Source organism: Artemia franciscana, chromosome 17 (genome assembly GCF_032884065.1).
Source record: "Artemia franciscana chromosome 17, ASM3288406v1, whole genome shotgun sequence".
In the NCBI taxonomy this organism is placed as follows: domain Eukaryota; kingdom Metazoa; phylum Arthropoda; class Branchiopoda; order Anostraca; family Artemiidae; genus Artemia; species Artemia franciscana.
In genome coordinates this window covers 43,036,115-43,052,007 of record NC_088879.1, presented here as the reverse complement: position 1 = coordinate 43,052,007, position 15,893 = coordinate 43,036,115, and the positions used below count along the sequence as shown (strand labels likewise).

At 32.9% G+C, this 15,893-nt stretch overlaps 1 protein-coding gene across 1 annotated transcript in view; it reads left to right on the top strand.

The window, feature by feature from the left end:
• LOC136038271 (KAT8 regulatory NSL complex subunit 2-like) overlaps window positions 1-15,893 on the top strand; it is a 41,658-nt gene that overhangs the window by 18,886 nt on the left and 6,879 nt on the right. The window contains exons 3-4 of the mRNA XM_065721391.1: window positions 1,680-1,843; window positions 9,506-9,636. Of these exons, the coding sequence (XP_065577463.1) occupies window positions 1,680-1,843; window positions 9,506-9,636 (295 nt within the window). The remainder of the gene's footprint in view (window positions 1-1,679; window positions 1,844-9,505; window positions 9,637-15,893) is intronic.

Here is a 15,893-nt window from a genome sequence, read left to right as displayed (position 1 = left end):
AATATTATCATATAATATTATTAATACAATCATTTTTATTGATAATATATTATTATTATATTGTGCATACTATGAAGTAAGAGTTGTTTTCTAGCTTTACTGTTGCTATTATATTCTTATATTCCGTGCTTGAATTGTGCGATATAATAATGACATTATATTGTTACTACATATTATATTATTATTTATTAAGCTCATTATAGTGAATAAGGAATAACTAAGCTTATTATTTACTGTAGAATTGGTTGCAGGTGTCTGCATCTACTTATATTTCAGTTATAAGCGAAATAAGCCACATCAAAGTATAAAATTTGATCAAAGTGGGCAATACCCCAGACATAGCCCCCCCAGCTTTGGTGCCTGGGGCAACTGACGCCCCTCCCAGGAATGGCTCTGGTAGCTGGAGACCAAGCTTTTATTGGTCTCTGGCACTCGGCATGCAGCAGGCTTGTATATATGTGATCCTCAAATTACACATTTGCTTATTTTTAATTTTAAGTCTTAGGCTGGTAATTCAACAATTTCAATTAAATTAAGAAATTCTGGTGTAAAATTGAATCTTGGTTACTCTTCACAGAATCATGATTTTTGTTTTCTCTTGGTGATTGGCAATCTGAGCATTTTCCTTATTTGTTTTTTGACCAGGGAGAAAAAAATGTGTTCCTTCATTCCATTGTAATTTTGATAACTTTGTGAATACTTCCTATTTGATTGGTATTGCTCCTTGTCGCATGTCTCCTAACCGCAGTTTTAGTTTTTTACCATATCATTTTCATTTGCGATTCGTTATGATTTTCGCTTTCGCTTGTCTTTTGACCACAGATTTCCTTGTGTTTCATTTTAGTCATCACTAGGAAAAAATTAATGAAAGTTGCTCTTTAAGTGCATATGAATGTAAATGCTCACATATTCAAGATATTAATTCAAAACTGGTTCGAAATATGACGACAATAAAATGGTTGTGTTTTTTTTTCCATGTGGACCATGCTGTCTGTTTTCAAAATTAATGAATAAAAGCGTTGGACTTTTTTTCTGTTCTCAAGACTAATGTGGACTTTTTGTCTTTTCTCAAAATAATGAAGCTAGAAATATAAAATTGATGCAGAATAATCTTGGAACCATGAACACGGACACATATTTCAACTTATTTGCTACTAATAATAATTCTTTATTAACCGAATTTTACGCACTATTTAACCGCATTTTACGCCAGAATTTCTTAATTTAATTATTTTTTAATCGCATATTTCATTTTGTACCATATCATTTTCATTTTCCGATTCGTTATGATTTTTGCTTTCGCTTGTCTTCTAACCGCAGATTTCGTTGTGTTTCATTTTAGTCATCACTGGAAAAAAAATGAGGAAAGTTTATCTTTAAGTGCATATATGACGATATCGAAATATGACTAAAGTCAAATGATTGTGTGTTTTCCCGTGTTGACCATTTTGTCTGTTTTCAAAAATTAATGAATAAAAAGCGTTGGGCTTTTTTTTTTCTCTTCTCAAGATTAATGTGGACTTTCTGTCTTTTCTCAAAATAAATGAAGCTAGAAATATAAAAGTGATGCAGAATAATCTGGGAACCATGAACACAGACACAGGGTTCAACTTATTTGCTACTAATAACAATTCATTGTGGCCAAACCTATGTGAGGTTTACATTTTTTTTCTTTTTAGAAATGCTGGCGTATACACTGTGGAAGAAGTGGTAACTCGCACCAAAGAAAGGCTGATCAGACTCCAATCACAGTATGTGGAGCAGTTTAGTAGATTAAACCATTGTTTACGGGAACAAAGAAGGATGTATTTGCATTCTGTGAAGAAAGAAAAGGAGTTGCCAGGTAAGGGAGCTTATACTTTCTCTTTCTTGTACCTCAATGTTTTCGGTGGCGTAATTTCGTCAAAATTCTGGAAGGTTGGAGCCAATTTTCCCAAATCAAGTGAAAATAACAGAGAATAATGAAAATTGTGCCATATAGCACCATAAAGCCAAAGACATAGTAAAGAAAACTGACCCTTTTCTCATGATGCTTGAATTATGCAGGCTTATCTTCGTTTTGAAATTTTTTTTTTTACAGAAACTAGATTTCAGCTTGGGGGAAACTGGAGTCTGGGAGGGCAAACTGGGTCGGGAGGGGGGCAGTTCCCCCACTCCATGCCCCATAGTAAATTACGCCCCTGAATATATCCTATCTGAAGGGGATGGATCAATAACAATACATTCTTTAACAGAATTGAAAGTAAGCTGACGAATTTTGAAAAATAAAGCACCATAAATTAATGCCAGGACCTTTCGTTATCAACACAATTACATCAGTAAACAGAACAAAGCAATGAAGAAAATTTACTAACAAGAACAAAGAAAGCAAGGACAAACAAGAAAAAGTATTCAGGTTGTTATATATTTTTATGGAGGAATTTTTCCAGAGGTGTGATGTTATAGAGGTTTGTGTTAATACTGATGAGACCTATTTTCTTACAAAATGTATAAGGGGTAGTACTATTGGACCTCAATTTGCTTTCATGACCGAAGGTAGTACTATTGGACCTCGATTTGCTTTTGTGACCAAAAACTTTTCTTATGAAACATGTAAGTATGACCCTACGCTTCAGCCTGTTTCTACAGCCAAAACCTGTTTCCTTTTTAATGTATAAGCAACAGTAACACCTACACTCTGCTGTTAAGACCTTAACTGCTGTTAAGATTAAGACTTAAGGCTTAAGACTTGTTAAGACTGCTGTCTGCTGTCATTAAATGTTGCATTAACTATAAGAAGGGGAAAGTAAAACAGTTCAAAATAGGGATGAAACCTTTTTATTGACAGTGAACAGATATAAAACTATTTAACTGGATATTTCGAACACATATACTGTGTTTGTCATCAGCAGTAAAACCGAAATTAGCAGGAAATTCGCAAGCAGTAAAGCAGTAAATTCGAAGTTATCTATAAGAAGGGGTTTCTGAATTCGAGAGGTCTATCATTTTCTGACAAATCTACACTAAGTATTATGTCAGCTGTAAACGGTAGTTCCTGAAAGCAAAAGGTTTATCATTTTCTGATAAAACTCCTTTAAGAGTCATGTTAACTGTAATCGGTGGCTCTTGAAGCCAAGAGGCGTATCAGACGCGTAGAAGCCAAGAGGCGTATCAGTTTCTGATAAAACTTCATTAATTGTTATATTAATTGTAACTAGTGGTCCTTGAAGCGAAGAGGCATCATTCTCTGAGAAATCTTCATTAAGTTTTTACATTGGTTCCTTAATTGGTCCTGAATTGGTTCCTGAATTCCATTAAGTTTTTACATTGGTTCCTGAATTGGTTCCTGAATCTCCATTAAGTTTTTACATTGGTTCCTGTATTGGTTCCTGAATCTCCATTAAGTTTTTACATAGTTTGTCGAACATGAAAATAAACATTTGTGCTGAGAATTTTGTTTTAGGAGAAATAGACTATTTTTAAACAATCTTGTGTAGATTATGTAAAAACAAATATGGCCTTTTGTAATTTTGTTTGTCATTATTAATACAAAACTACTCAGAATTCGGTTTTAGTGAGGAATCTTTTAGATTTTGATGGCTGTTTTTTTTTCCTTTTTCTTCTTCCAATAACCTTAGATGAAGCAGATTTTTCATATCTTTTATCCGTATAGATCAGAATTTGGAATCAAACTGGCCCTTCCAAAATTATCTATGATATTATTATTTTGATATAATCTTTCATAATTATTATAAAAAAAAACCCACCGGAGACACAATGGTATCTACTACAGAATAGTCAGTTGACCATGAAATGCACCTGTGAAGAGTGAACCATGTGAGATATGCATGTTGTGATATAAGCAGTACCATAACGTATATGGTATCTGCATAAAGAAAACCCGTCCGCGGTATCAAAACTGTAGTTTCCTAACTCATACCTATGCTATAATTGTAACCATTTCTAACTTCATAACTATACTAACTCTGTGAGAAGGAAAAATGGGTATAAGAAATTTCGAAGAAGTTGAGAGAAAGCCGAATGAAGCAATAAAAAACCCTCACTTAGATCAAATGACTGTAAGTTGCTTAGTTTGAAGCGATGTAAATCTATGTTTGAGAACTGAATTTTCTTACAAGTGAAGTTACATTGTTACTTATGACTGTGGTTTCTTAATTAACCTTAGTTGCTTAAGTTTCTTTTAAAGAAACTTAAGCAACTCAATTCAGTTATTTAAGTTGCTTTGTTAAGACTGACGTTGCTTAGTTTGAACAGTGGTGAATATAAGATCTTAGAACTGAAGTCGTTGTGGCTGAAGTTACTTAGTTGCTAAAGCTACTTAATTAAGACTGAAGTTACTTAGTTTGAAGGACTATGGATCTAATGTCTTAGAAGCTGAAGTTGCTTTGACTGAAGTTACCTAGTTTAGACAACTGTGAATCTTAGTTCTTAGAACTGAAGTTGTTGTGGCTGAAGTTACTTAGTTGCTAAAGCTACTTAATTAAGACTGAAGTTACTTAGTTTGAAGGACTATGAATCTAAGGTCTTTGAAACTAAAGTTGCTTTGACTGAAGTTACCTAGTTTAGACAACTGCGAATCTTAGTTCTTAGAACTGAAGTTGTTGTGGCTGAAGTTACTTAGTTGCTAAACCTACTTAATTAAGACTGAAGTTACTTAGTTTGAAGGACTATGGATCTAATGTCTTAGAAGCTGAAGTTGCTTTGACTGAAGTTACCTAGTTTAGACAACTGTGAATCTTAGTTCTTAGAACTGAAGTTGTTGTGGCTGAAGTTACTTAGTTTCTAAACCTACTTAATAAGACTGAAGTTACTTAGTTTGAAGGACTATAAATCTAAGGTCTTAGAAACTGAAGTTGCTTTGACTGAAGTTACCTAGTTTAGACAACTGTGAATCTTAGTTCTTAGAACTGAAGTTGCTGTGAATGATTTATTTAGTTTGGCTGAAGCTTCTTAGTTAGTTATGAATGTAGTCACTTAGTTGACTGAAGTTACTTAGTACTGTAGTTGCTTTGTTTGAAGTTACTTTGTTAAGACAGTTTTTTCTTAGTTTGAAGTACTGTAAATATGTGTCTTTAGGACTGAAGTTGCTTAGTTACTTATGACTGTAGTTACTTAATTGACTTTAGTTACTTAAGTTACTTAATAAAGACCAATGTTGCTTAGTTTGAAGGACTTTGAATATAAGTTCTTTGAAACTGAGTCGCTTTGCTGAAGTTACTTAGTTTAGACAACTGTGAATCTAGGATCTTAGAACTGAAGTTGCTATGACTGAAATTATTTAGTTTGAATGAAGCTACTTAGTTACTTATGAATGTAGTTACTGAGTCGACTGAAGCTACATAGTTAAGACTAAAGTTACTTTAATAAGACAGTAGTTATTTAGTTTGAAGTACTGCAAAGTTAAATTTTAAATTTAAAGTCTAAGTTGCTTACGAGAGAAGTCACTTAGTTACTTATGATTGTAGTTACTTAATTGACTTTAGTTAATTAAGTTACTTAGTAAAGACTAAAGTTACTTATTCTGAAGGACTGTTAATTTAAGCACTTAGAACTGAAGTTGCTCAGGTAAGACTGAAGTTACTTCGTTTGTTCAGCTGTGAATCGAAGTTCTTAGAACTGAATTCTCAGTGACTAAAGTTACTTAGTTACTTAAGTTATTGAATCAAGACTGAAGTTACATAGTATGAACGAATGTGAATCCAAGCTCTTAGAAACTGAAGTTGCTCTGACTGAAGTTACTTAAGCTCCATAGTTCAGACTGAAGTTACCTAGTTTTACTAAACGAACGAAGAATTTAAGTTCTTTGATGTGAAGTTGCTGTGACTTAAGTTGCTTTGTTACTTAAGTTACTAAATTAAAACTGAATTTATTTAGTTTGAGGGACTATGAATCTAAACTCTTAAAAATTGAAGTTGCTTTGATGGAAGTTACTTATTTAAGACTGGAATTACTTAGTTCTAGCAACTGTTAATATAAGTTTATAGAACTTCAGATGGTATGATCGAAACTACTTAGTTCGACTGAAACCGGATAGTTACTTTTAAATGTAGTTACTTTATCGATTACAATTATTTAAAACTGAAGTCACTTAGTCTAAAGACGGCGGGTCTAAATTCTTAGAACAATATGTTCTAAAACACTGCTGCCTAATTGGCAAATTTGCGGTGCCTTAATATTTTTTCTCATTAATGTCCTTTTCAGCTGGTCCTATGACAAATTTACTTTAAAAATTTTTCGGATTTCAGCTTCAATGCCCTTCTTTTTATGATTATTATTTATCAATGAAAGCTCAGTTAACTTCAAAAAAAGAATGAATTTGCAACCAAAGTTTGACGAAACAAAAATATTTAGCCAACACAATCTTTTAAGTAAGGATTATAATAAATTTTCAGTTTTATTTGTACTCAATTTTGAAAGAGGTCCAGAAAATCTTAATAACGCCTCTACTTGTAAATTTCAAGGGATGGTATAATCTGACAAACCAATAGGAGTTTTTAATCACGGTTTATTCTTGATTGGTCGATAAAGTAACGCCACCAAGCAGGTGGCGTATAAACTAAGTAACGCCACCAAGCAGGTGGCGTATAAACTAAGTAACGCCACCAAGCAGGAAAAATGAAGTGGTAAGCAACGCATTTCCTGAATCTTTTTTCAAGGGACTTATTTTCTTTTACTGATTTTTGTAGCTATAAACTTTCCTCATATCAATCTATTTTTTGAACTGTTTTGATGACAAATTAAAAACTACATTTTTTAAATTCGTTGAGATTTTAGCTTGAAAGTACTTTTTTTTTTAATCTTACTTTAACTGAGACATGTCAGCCACATTCAGTCAGCCAGTAGCGAATCCGAAAACTATAACGGGACGTTAAAGTGTGAGTAGTTCCCTCGACTTGAGGATATCGGATTAGTCAGTTTCTAGATGCTCACAAGAGAACATGTTTTTTTCCTAAAGGAAAGCAATCATATATCATTATAGAGATTAAACGCAATCAATAAGTTCTCAAGGCAACGCTATAGCGTTGCCTAGAGTAAAGGCCATATGACTTCAATGTTTTATTTTTTTTTTCTCAGAGGCACTTCATGTAGAAGGGGTGGTCGTATAAGCTTCGGAGGGGGATAGATCACAATTTGGGTTTTTAAGAGTAAAAGTAATCGGGGGGCAAGTAACCGCTACCCCGTGTCCTCTCTTCCCAAATGCGTTTGGTATACATTTTGAGATATCTATTTTGTTCAAAATAGTCCAAAGTTCAAATAAATATGCCTCTGGGCTGACAAAAGCCCCCACGACCCCCAGGGCAAGGGGTGTAAGTTATGAAAGTTGTCCATTGTTAACATTTAAGATTTTTATGGAAGTGGTGATTGTATAAACCTCAAAGGAGGCTCATTCGATTTGAAATCGGAAGTTCCAGTTCCCTTTTAAAGATTCAAAAGTGATCGGTGGGCATCCAACCTCCCACCCCCTTTTTACCCAAATGCTTCCGGTCAAAATTTTGAAATAGCCATTTTTTTTTCAAAAAAGTCCGAAAGTCTTTACTGAAAAAGAACTATATGATTAATATTTTCTTTTGTGTTTACAAAATTGAAAATAAAAATTACTTTGAAATAAAATCTTGAACTGCTGAGCTTTTAACAATATTAACGTCATTATATATCAAATATTCAGTTTAATTTTATTAGTTCTTTTCAAGGAATGTTTAAGACACATATAGTTTTCAATAAAACGTTAATGACGGATTTAGACTATAACAGGAGAGGAGGCAGGAACCAAACTCTTGTTAGAGATTTTAGTTCGCTTTAAGATTTATTTATTCATTTATGCTAGTACCTGTTGTATGTTTTTTTTTTTTTTCTGATTGTTTGTTTAATTTATGTTCGTTTTGGATTTCATTTATTCTTTAATAGTAATTTTTAGTCGTTTTTAGTTAGAAACGCTATAGGAATTTATTTATGCTGGTCTTAAGTTTATTATGATTCTTTACTTTTCTATGACCACTTCTTTTTCGGAAAGTTTTTTTTTTAAATTAATTTGTGAAAAGTTAACACTTTTTATGTGTAGTTTTGGAAGTGTGCCCTGTTTTGTCTAAACTTCAAGGATTGAGTTAGGACTTCTCTTTTGAGGGAAGGGGAGTAGAAGGATGCAAAATTTTGTGATTACAGGGCAAAGAATTCATTCTCTAGTCCTGGCAAAATAGTATACGTTAGATTCTTTTCTTTTTATGACTGTATTTTGTTAAACCCTGGCTAGTTATTTATATTTATATATTCAATTATGTTTTTGGAAAAGAATTAAAGGAATGAATGATTTTCCGAAGTTATTTTAACCAATTTGCAGGCACGCAATTCTGTACACTCAAGCACATCAAACACATTTAAGAAGTAAGCAAACGCAAACAATACTGTAAGCATAAACTCAAACACAATTAGCCAATAGGCAGATACGAATAATTCTAAAAACACTCGACCACAGCAAAAATATTTAATCAGCAAGAAAATACAAAACTCAAACACAGCAAGCACATTTAGCCAATAAGCAAACACAAACGTTTCTGGAAACATGAACTCGAACACAACAAGCACATCTAACCACTAAGCGAAAACACACAATTCGGTAAACACAACTGAAATACATGTAACCAATAAATAAAATACAAACTCAAACAAAGCAAGCACATTTAACCAATTAGCAAGCACAAACGATTCTAAAACACGAACTCAAATACAACAAGCACCTCTAACCACTAAGCAAAAACACAACTCTGCAAACACAAACTGAAATACATTTAACCAATATGAACAACTCAAACACAAATAATACAAACTCAAACACAGCAAGCACATTTAACCAATTAGCAAACACAAACGATTCTAAAAACATGAGCTCAAACACAACAAGCAAATCTAACCACTAAGCAAAAACACACAATTCTGCAAACACAAAATGAAATACATTTAACCAATAAGGAAATACAAACTCAAACACAGCAAGCACATTTAACCAATAAGCAAACACAAATGACTCTAAAAACACGAACTCAAACACAACAAGCACATCTAACCTAACCTAACCACTAAGCAAAAACACTCAATTCTGCAAACACAAACTGAAATGCATTTTACCAATAAGAAAATGCAAACTCAAACACAGCAAGTACATTTAATCAATGACTAAACGTAAACGATTCTGAAAATTCGAACTCAAACACGACAAGCATATTCAATCACTAAGCAAACACAAACGCTTAACACAAGAAACCTATTTAACCAATACGCAGGTACAAACAATTCTGAAAACATTCAAACGCAACAAACACATCTAACCAACAAGCAAATACAGACTTAAAACACAACTTAGATACATATGTTTATGATTGGATTTCTGAAGCTTCGATGGTCACATCCAACGAATCATTTCCTTTGACTCTTCCATGTCGTATGTTTTCAGGACTGAATGATTTCAACAGCTGAAGACACAGTTGAAACTCACTCTCTGTTTAAATTTCAGGTTTTGGCAAATTGAAAGATATTCCCAGTGAAAGAAAAAACTTGAAAAAGTTGCGTCATCACCTTCGTTACCATAGGGTCTTTGGAAAAGAGAACCTTCTCTTCTTACAAGCTCAAGAGAAACGACTCAAGGTAATATAAGAGCAATAATTTTACCCCTACTTATTGGGGATGAAAGGTAGTAAAGCTGCTTTTTTCGTGATTCTGTATAAAAACATAATGTACTTAATCATCATACATGTAGACTACTTACTGGGGGAGGGGTGAAGGGTTTAATGGAACGAACTGAAGTTCTTTTTATTTTGTAATCTAGGGAAAAGTTTTCTATGCGTATACTTGCATACAAGGGGAGAAGGACTACCTCCTGTAACTTGTCTGAAGAACCCCCATTGGAAAAGTTGAAAAGTAGCAACATAAAATGAACTTGCCATCGTTTTTACCTCTTCCTGGGGAGTGGCTTTAAATCCCTCATTCCATCATATTCAAGTGTTGGATCGAAGGTTATTCGCAATAACAATTTAGATTAAAGCCACAAATGAAAAAAAGTGAAACATTATCTACTATATGAAGGCTTCTCTCTGCAATAAATTTTGACAAAAATCGATGGTTCTGTAGATATAACAGTCAATGTAAGTCTGTAACTGTTTTTTTTTTTCTCATACTAAGCCTCCGATTTCAATTAAAATTTTTCCTCACTCAGAAATAAAAATATGTGATTTTGAAACATATTTTTATGATAAATTTGGAAGTAATTATGGTGTTGTTTTTTTATCACCAACAGTTTTATGTTAATTATTTTTCAAAATTCGCTTCTTTGAATATACTGGATAATAACATTATCTGAAATGTTCTGATTTGTTTTTTAATAGATTTCTTTTATTGCTAATTTAATGCTAGATTGAAAATATTTTACGCAGTCATAATTTTCGCTTGAATTACCAAGGACAATTAAATGGAATCTGGCTGGTGGGATTGATTAGCAGAAATTTACATAACCATCCATATCTTTAATCAAATAGAAAAAATTGGAAACCCAACTTTTAGTGAAAAGACTTGTGCATGCAATTATGGAATTTTGGGCGGTGACAGGTGGGAAATTTAAAAAAAGAAACGTGGTTGAAAAGTCAGCCAAAATGAACTAAAGAAAGATGGCACTGAACAGCTTAAGGAGATGTAATCTTCGTTTGAAGGCAGGGCAGTTTTAGTAGAGGAAAACACTTGCCCCGGGTGGAGAAATTTTAGGGGGTGCAAAATTTCAAGCAAATAATCTAATGGTTATAATAATTTAGTAATTTTATTAATTTTATTAATAAAGTAAAGGAGGCAGCTAACAAATGAAAATAATTGATTAATTTTAAAAAATATTAAAATAATAATAATATAATTAAGATGATTAATAATAATTAAATAGTTAGAATTGTAAATTAAAAAATTAATGATTAATTTATTAATAAGTCGAAAATAGATTTTTGATAAATGAAAATTTTGTTAAAGTTCGGTCTGAAAATTCTGTCGGAGCCGCAGGGGAGGGGGAGCTAATCAAGATTTCGCCCTGGGAGCAAGAGAGGCCAAAACCGCCACTTTTTGATAATTAGTTACTTTAAAGTACCAAGAACACAAAAAATGAGAATTAATTCTTTAAATTAGCAGAAACTAACACAACCATATACGTCTTAAAAAAATTGTGAAAAAAACAGGAAATCATCAGTAGTGTTTTCAGGCACTGAGTTTGAAGCGTGTTTTGAGCGGGTTCGACAAAAATTGTTTTCAGGTTCTCCGTGTTCAACCTAGCATAACTTTAAAATTTTCATGTTACGAGTTCCAAGCGTGTTGGACACGGGTTCTTCCAAATTGTAATGCCCTAGAATAGCATGGTTGAACACGGGTTCTGAGAAGACATTCGCCGTGTTGAATTTTGTCATTCTGCTTTGTGTGGTGGGCCGTGGACTTGGGTATTGAATCTTCAACTAGTTTTATTTATGTTGTAAATATTGATAGGATCACCACAATCACGAGCTCTGCCTCTCCGTGATGACCCAGTGTATTTTATTTGTTATACGTGCTATATTAAGAAATTAATTTGAACACGGCACTCAAAACGATAATATTCAAAACTTGTGTCAAACTCCGTGTTTGATGCGGGTGGCCTGAAAACAAGGCTAAATTTTAAGGAAAACGAGATTCAATTCATAACTGTATTCTGGAAGCAACTTCTTAGCACATTTCAAAAATTGACAACGTGTGTTACTAATCAGCTGAGAATGAGCCAAAAAAATGAATCAAAATATAACCTTAGAAAATGTTGCTTTCTTGATTGTTCCGGTAAAAGAGAAGTTGTGATCTTGTTCAGCAAAGCTCTTTTCTTTGAAAAATAATTTTAAGCCGGGCTTTTTGAAAAGAGCTTGGCTAGGCTACGCCTATTATTGAGGTTACTAGAATTTTTATCACTCCAGGAACTTTTAACTATGAAGTAGTTACAGGTAAACATTGTTGGCTCTAAAATAGGTAAAATTCTACTTAGTGACTTTTGGCTATCTCGGAAATGGGTTAGGTTAGGAAAATGAAATTTTCAGGGATGTGTCTACAAGCTAAAGTATGTTGCGGGAGGGTAGTTTGAAGTACCTACCTCCATTCCCTCTCCCTCTAGAGGGTCCTGACCTTTGATGACCTTTAAAAATATGTGTGTTATAAAAGTGAAACCTTGCAAAATAGATCTTCTGCTTGAATGATGTACAACAAAATTGTTTTCAGCTTCACAACTTTGCTCAATCCCAATTTATAAGGTTTTAAAGATATGCAAATACATTTCCTAAATTTGAAAAAAAAAAAAAAACAATAATATGGCTCAGAATTCTACTCAAATAACAGGAATTGCATTTTCAGAACTAAAGGCAGAGAAAAAGCAACTTCTAACTGAAAATTATGGTAAAATGTTGTTTTGTCAAAATTTTAATAGGTATAGACCTGTCATGTAGGCGAATTTCGGGGCCCTCTAGAACGAGAAGGAGTGGAGTTGGGTACTTTAAAATACCTTTCCGGGATACACTTGCCTGTAGCCCCATTCCCCAAAAGTTTCATTTTCCCAACCTAATCCCTCTCCAAGATAGCCGAAAGTCACTAAAGTAGAATTTTACCCTAAAATAAAGCATCAAGTTGTAGCCTATTGCTAATTATGCAGAATCAATGACTTTCACTGAAGCTTCATGTAGGCTCAAGTAAGGTAGCCTATCCAGTAGGCTGTGTGATTTGCTTAAATATTTTACTATATATTTACGTGAAACTTATTATGTAGCCTAATGGTAAACGTATCACAGTTCATATAATTGACTTAGTAATAAAGTGAACATACTACTTGATCCCTTTTTTTTATGCTCTTTATGATTATAATAATCGCTTCTATAACAAATTCAAATTTAAGCACTTTTTAAGCTCTTAAAAATGACGAATTTTCAATTAAAGTATGAGTTATCGGTCGTTTTTTAGAAAATAATACTACGTTTTATCAGCGCCGCTTCCTCGGTCGTTTTCGACAAAATAATACTAAATTTTCTCAGTGCCAAAATTATTTATAGTTAGGTTAGGTTGGGTAAGGTCAAAAAGTGCTTAAATTTGAATTTGCGGTAGAAGTGATTATTATATTCGTAAAGAACATAAAAAAAGGCATTGAATATATTGCTTTTTGTCAACATTAAAATTATATTGCTTTTAGCTGTTTGTCAAATAATTTGACAAACAGCATCAATTAGCCTACTATCTTGACATGGTATAACAAATTAGATTCAGAGCTACTCAGAGGGGACAGGGCAACAAGGGCTGCTTCCCTGGGTGCCAAGGTAGAGGATTTGTCTGTTTTAATCAAATTTTTCACTTTGATTTGGCTGTCTGCTTATATTTGAGTCAGGAGGGGTGCACTGTAATTATATTTTCCTTAGGCACTATCAACCCTAGGAACAACTCTGATTGAACAGTAGATGGTAAGTCATTCTGGGTCATTTCAGAAGAGATTTCTTCTTGTTTGAATAAAAATAAGTTTTACTCACCATAAAGGATGATGGAAGAAATTTCGGTAAATTTTCAAGAAAAGATGGCGCTGAGAAAATGTAGTATTATTTTGTGGAAAACGACCGATAACTCATGCTTTCATTGAAAATTCTTCATTTTTAAGAGCTCAAAAAGTGCTTAAATTTGAATTTGTGGTAGAAGTGATTATTATATTCGTAAAGAACATAAAAAAAGGCATTGAGTGGTATTTTCACTTTATTGGTAAGGGATATGAACTGTCATAATTTTTCGAAAATTCGTCATATTCAAAAGCTCAAAAAGTGCTTAAATTTGAATTTGCTGTAGAACCCATTATTGTATTCGTAAAGAATATAAAAAGGTATCTAATAGTATATTCACTTTATTGGTAAGTCAGTTATATGAACTGTCATGAATTTACCGAAATTTCAGTTCCAACAATTCTTGACAGGAAATATTTCAAAAGTATAATAATTCTGCATCCAACTTATTCATGTAATTGAAGGTAGTTAAAATTAGAATAAGCATTCTAGGCTGGTGCTCTTCTGATATTATTTCACATCAAACAGTTCTTAGGGGAAAACTGTAAAGAGTTAAAAACTTTTACCAACAATAAAAAAATATTTTTAACATAAATAAATACATTAAAAGAAATGCCTTTTGATGCTGATTCAAAATATGCATGGGATATACAAGATTCATCAAGTTTGATGGTGCCCATAAAAAGCTATAAGCTTAAGGAAATTCGACTGATTTTCAGAGATGAAGTAAAACCCACATGAAGTCAAGCAATAATAATAATGATAATAATTTATTGTTATCCTTTGCATACAACACAAATGTACTAAAGACGAGTATAAAAAAAAGAAAAGAAAAGAAGGGCACAGAAAAAAGAACACGCACAATTCTTGATAACTTCAGAGATCTGCGTGACACTATGATCATCTTCTGACAAATCTCAAAAACACCGTACCGTTACGAAATGTAACTATTACGAGTCCAAATGGGGATACTAAGGAAAAGCTTGCAGAACCTAAAGAACAGCGATCGGATTTGCTTTTATCGAATGCAGAGAAAAATTTCCAGACAGGTGTCAAAAACAACACATGCGGTGCAAAAAACGCATTATATTGCCGACCAAGGGTTCTCTTTATCAAACTCACCCTTTACCCTGGCGAGAAGATCGTAAGATTTTCTTCGTTTGTCTTCCAAAGAAGCAATTATAAGCTGCCTGGTGGATCTAATTGAAGTTCCAAATGGAAGACCTAAATACCTAATTAAACTGGAAGATGAGATTGTGGCGGCAGTCCTTTCAGTCCGGAGCAAACAACATCAACAGCGTTTTGGAGTACCCCAAGATTGTAAGCCATGAGAAGAATATCATCGGCATAAGAGAAGTAATTTGGGTCAATATATGGCTCAATTAAATACGGTGGAATCTGTCGAGTGACCACTCTAATGGAGTTATTAAATATCTTAACGAAAATCACATTCCCAGATTCAGATCGGGGAACCCTATGATAGACATTTCAAGCTACCATCTTAAATTTATGGTTTTTCCAAGAAAATCGATTATTTGTGCATGTTTATTGTGTTTATTTGTGTTTTTTCTTATTTTTGGATTTAAAGTAACTTTTTTCATTGATAAAAAAAATTGTACAACCACCAAACTGATTGTTTCACAAAGAGGGTCAAATTTGCCATTGATTGTCAATCCTGAGATAGCACATCAATTTACAAGCTTTGAAAAATTCATATTGACCTTCTCAATAACCAAGAATGTAAAGATGCACTCTGGCGCATTTGTACATGAGGAGTAATGTAGTTTAGTCCATAAAATATATAATAAGCACTAATCATAAAGCACTAATCATAAATATTTATTATCTTAATCCTTGTCTTAACTAAGTTGATTTACAAGGTTTTTCATGAAATTAAATTAACACAAAACTTTTTATTAACACAAGACTTTAAATTAAAAAATTAAATGAAACTAACACAAAACAGTATTTGGTAAGCTTGCAGTTTACAATATAATTCAGCTTGGATGAACGTGAATACATCACAATGTTTTTTTTTATTCTCTTTTGTAATTCAATAATTGCTTCTAAATTTGTCAATTTGCCAAATAGTTAGTCTATTTGGCGGCTAGTCTTAAAGACCTTTTCGTAATGGGTTCAATGCTATTGTAAATCGATTTATATATTTTTTTCGATCATTTTTAATTAAAACTGACTATAACATGGATATACATGGATGACGTAATATCACTTTGTGGTTACCCTAGTGTTACCTAAGTTTACCCTAGAAATTGAAATTGAAAATAAACTACCATCTTTAGATATGTCAACTATTCGTAATACTGATAA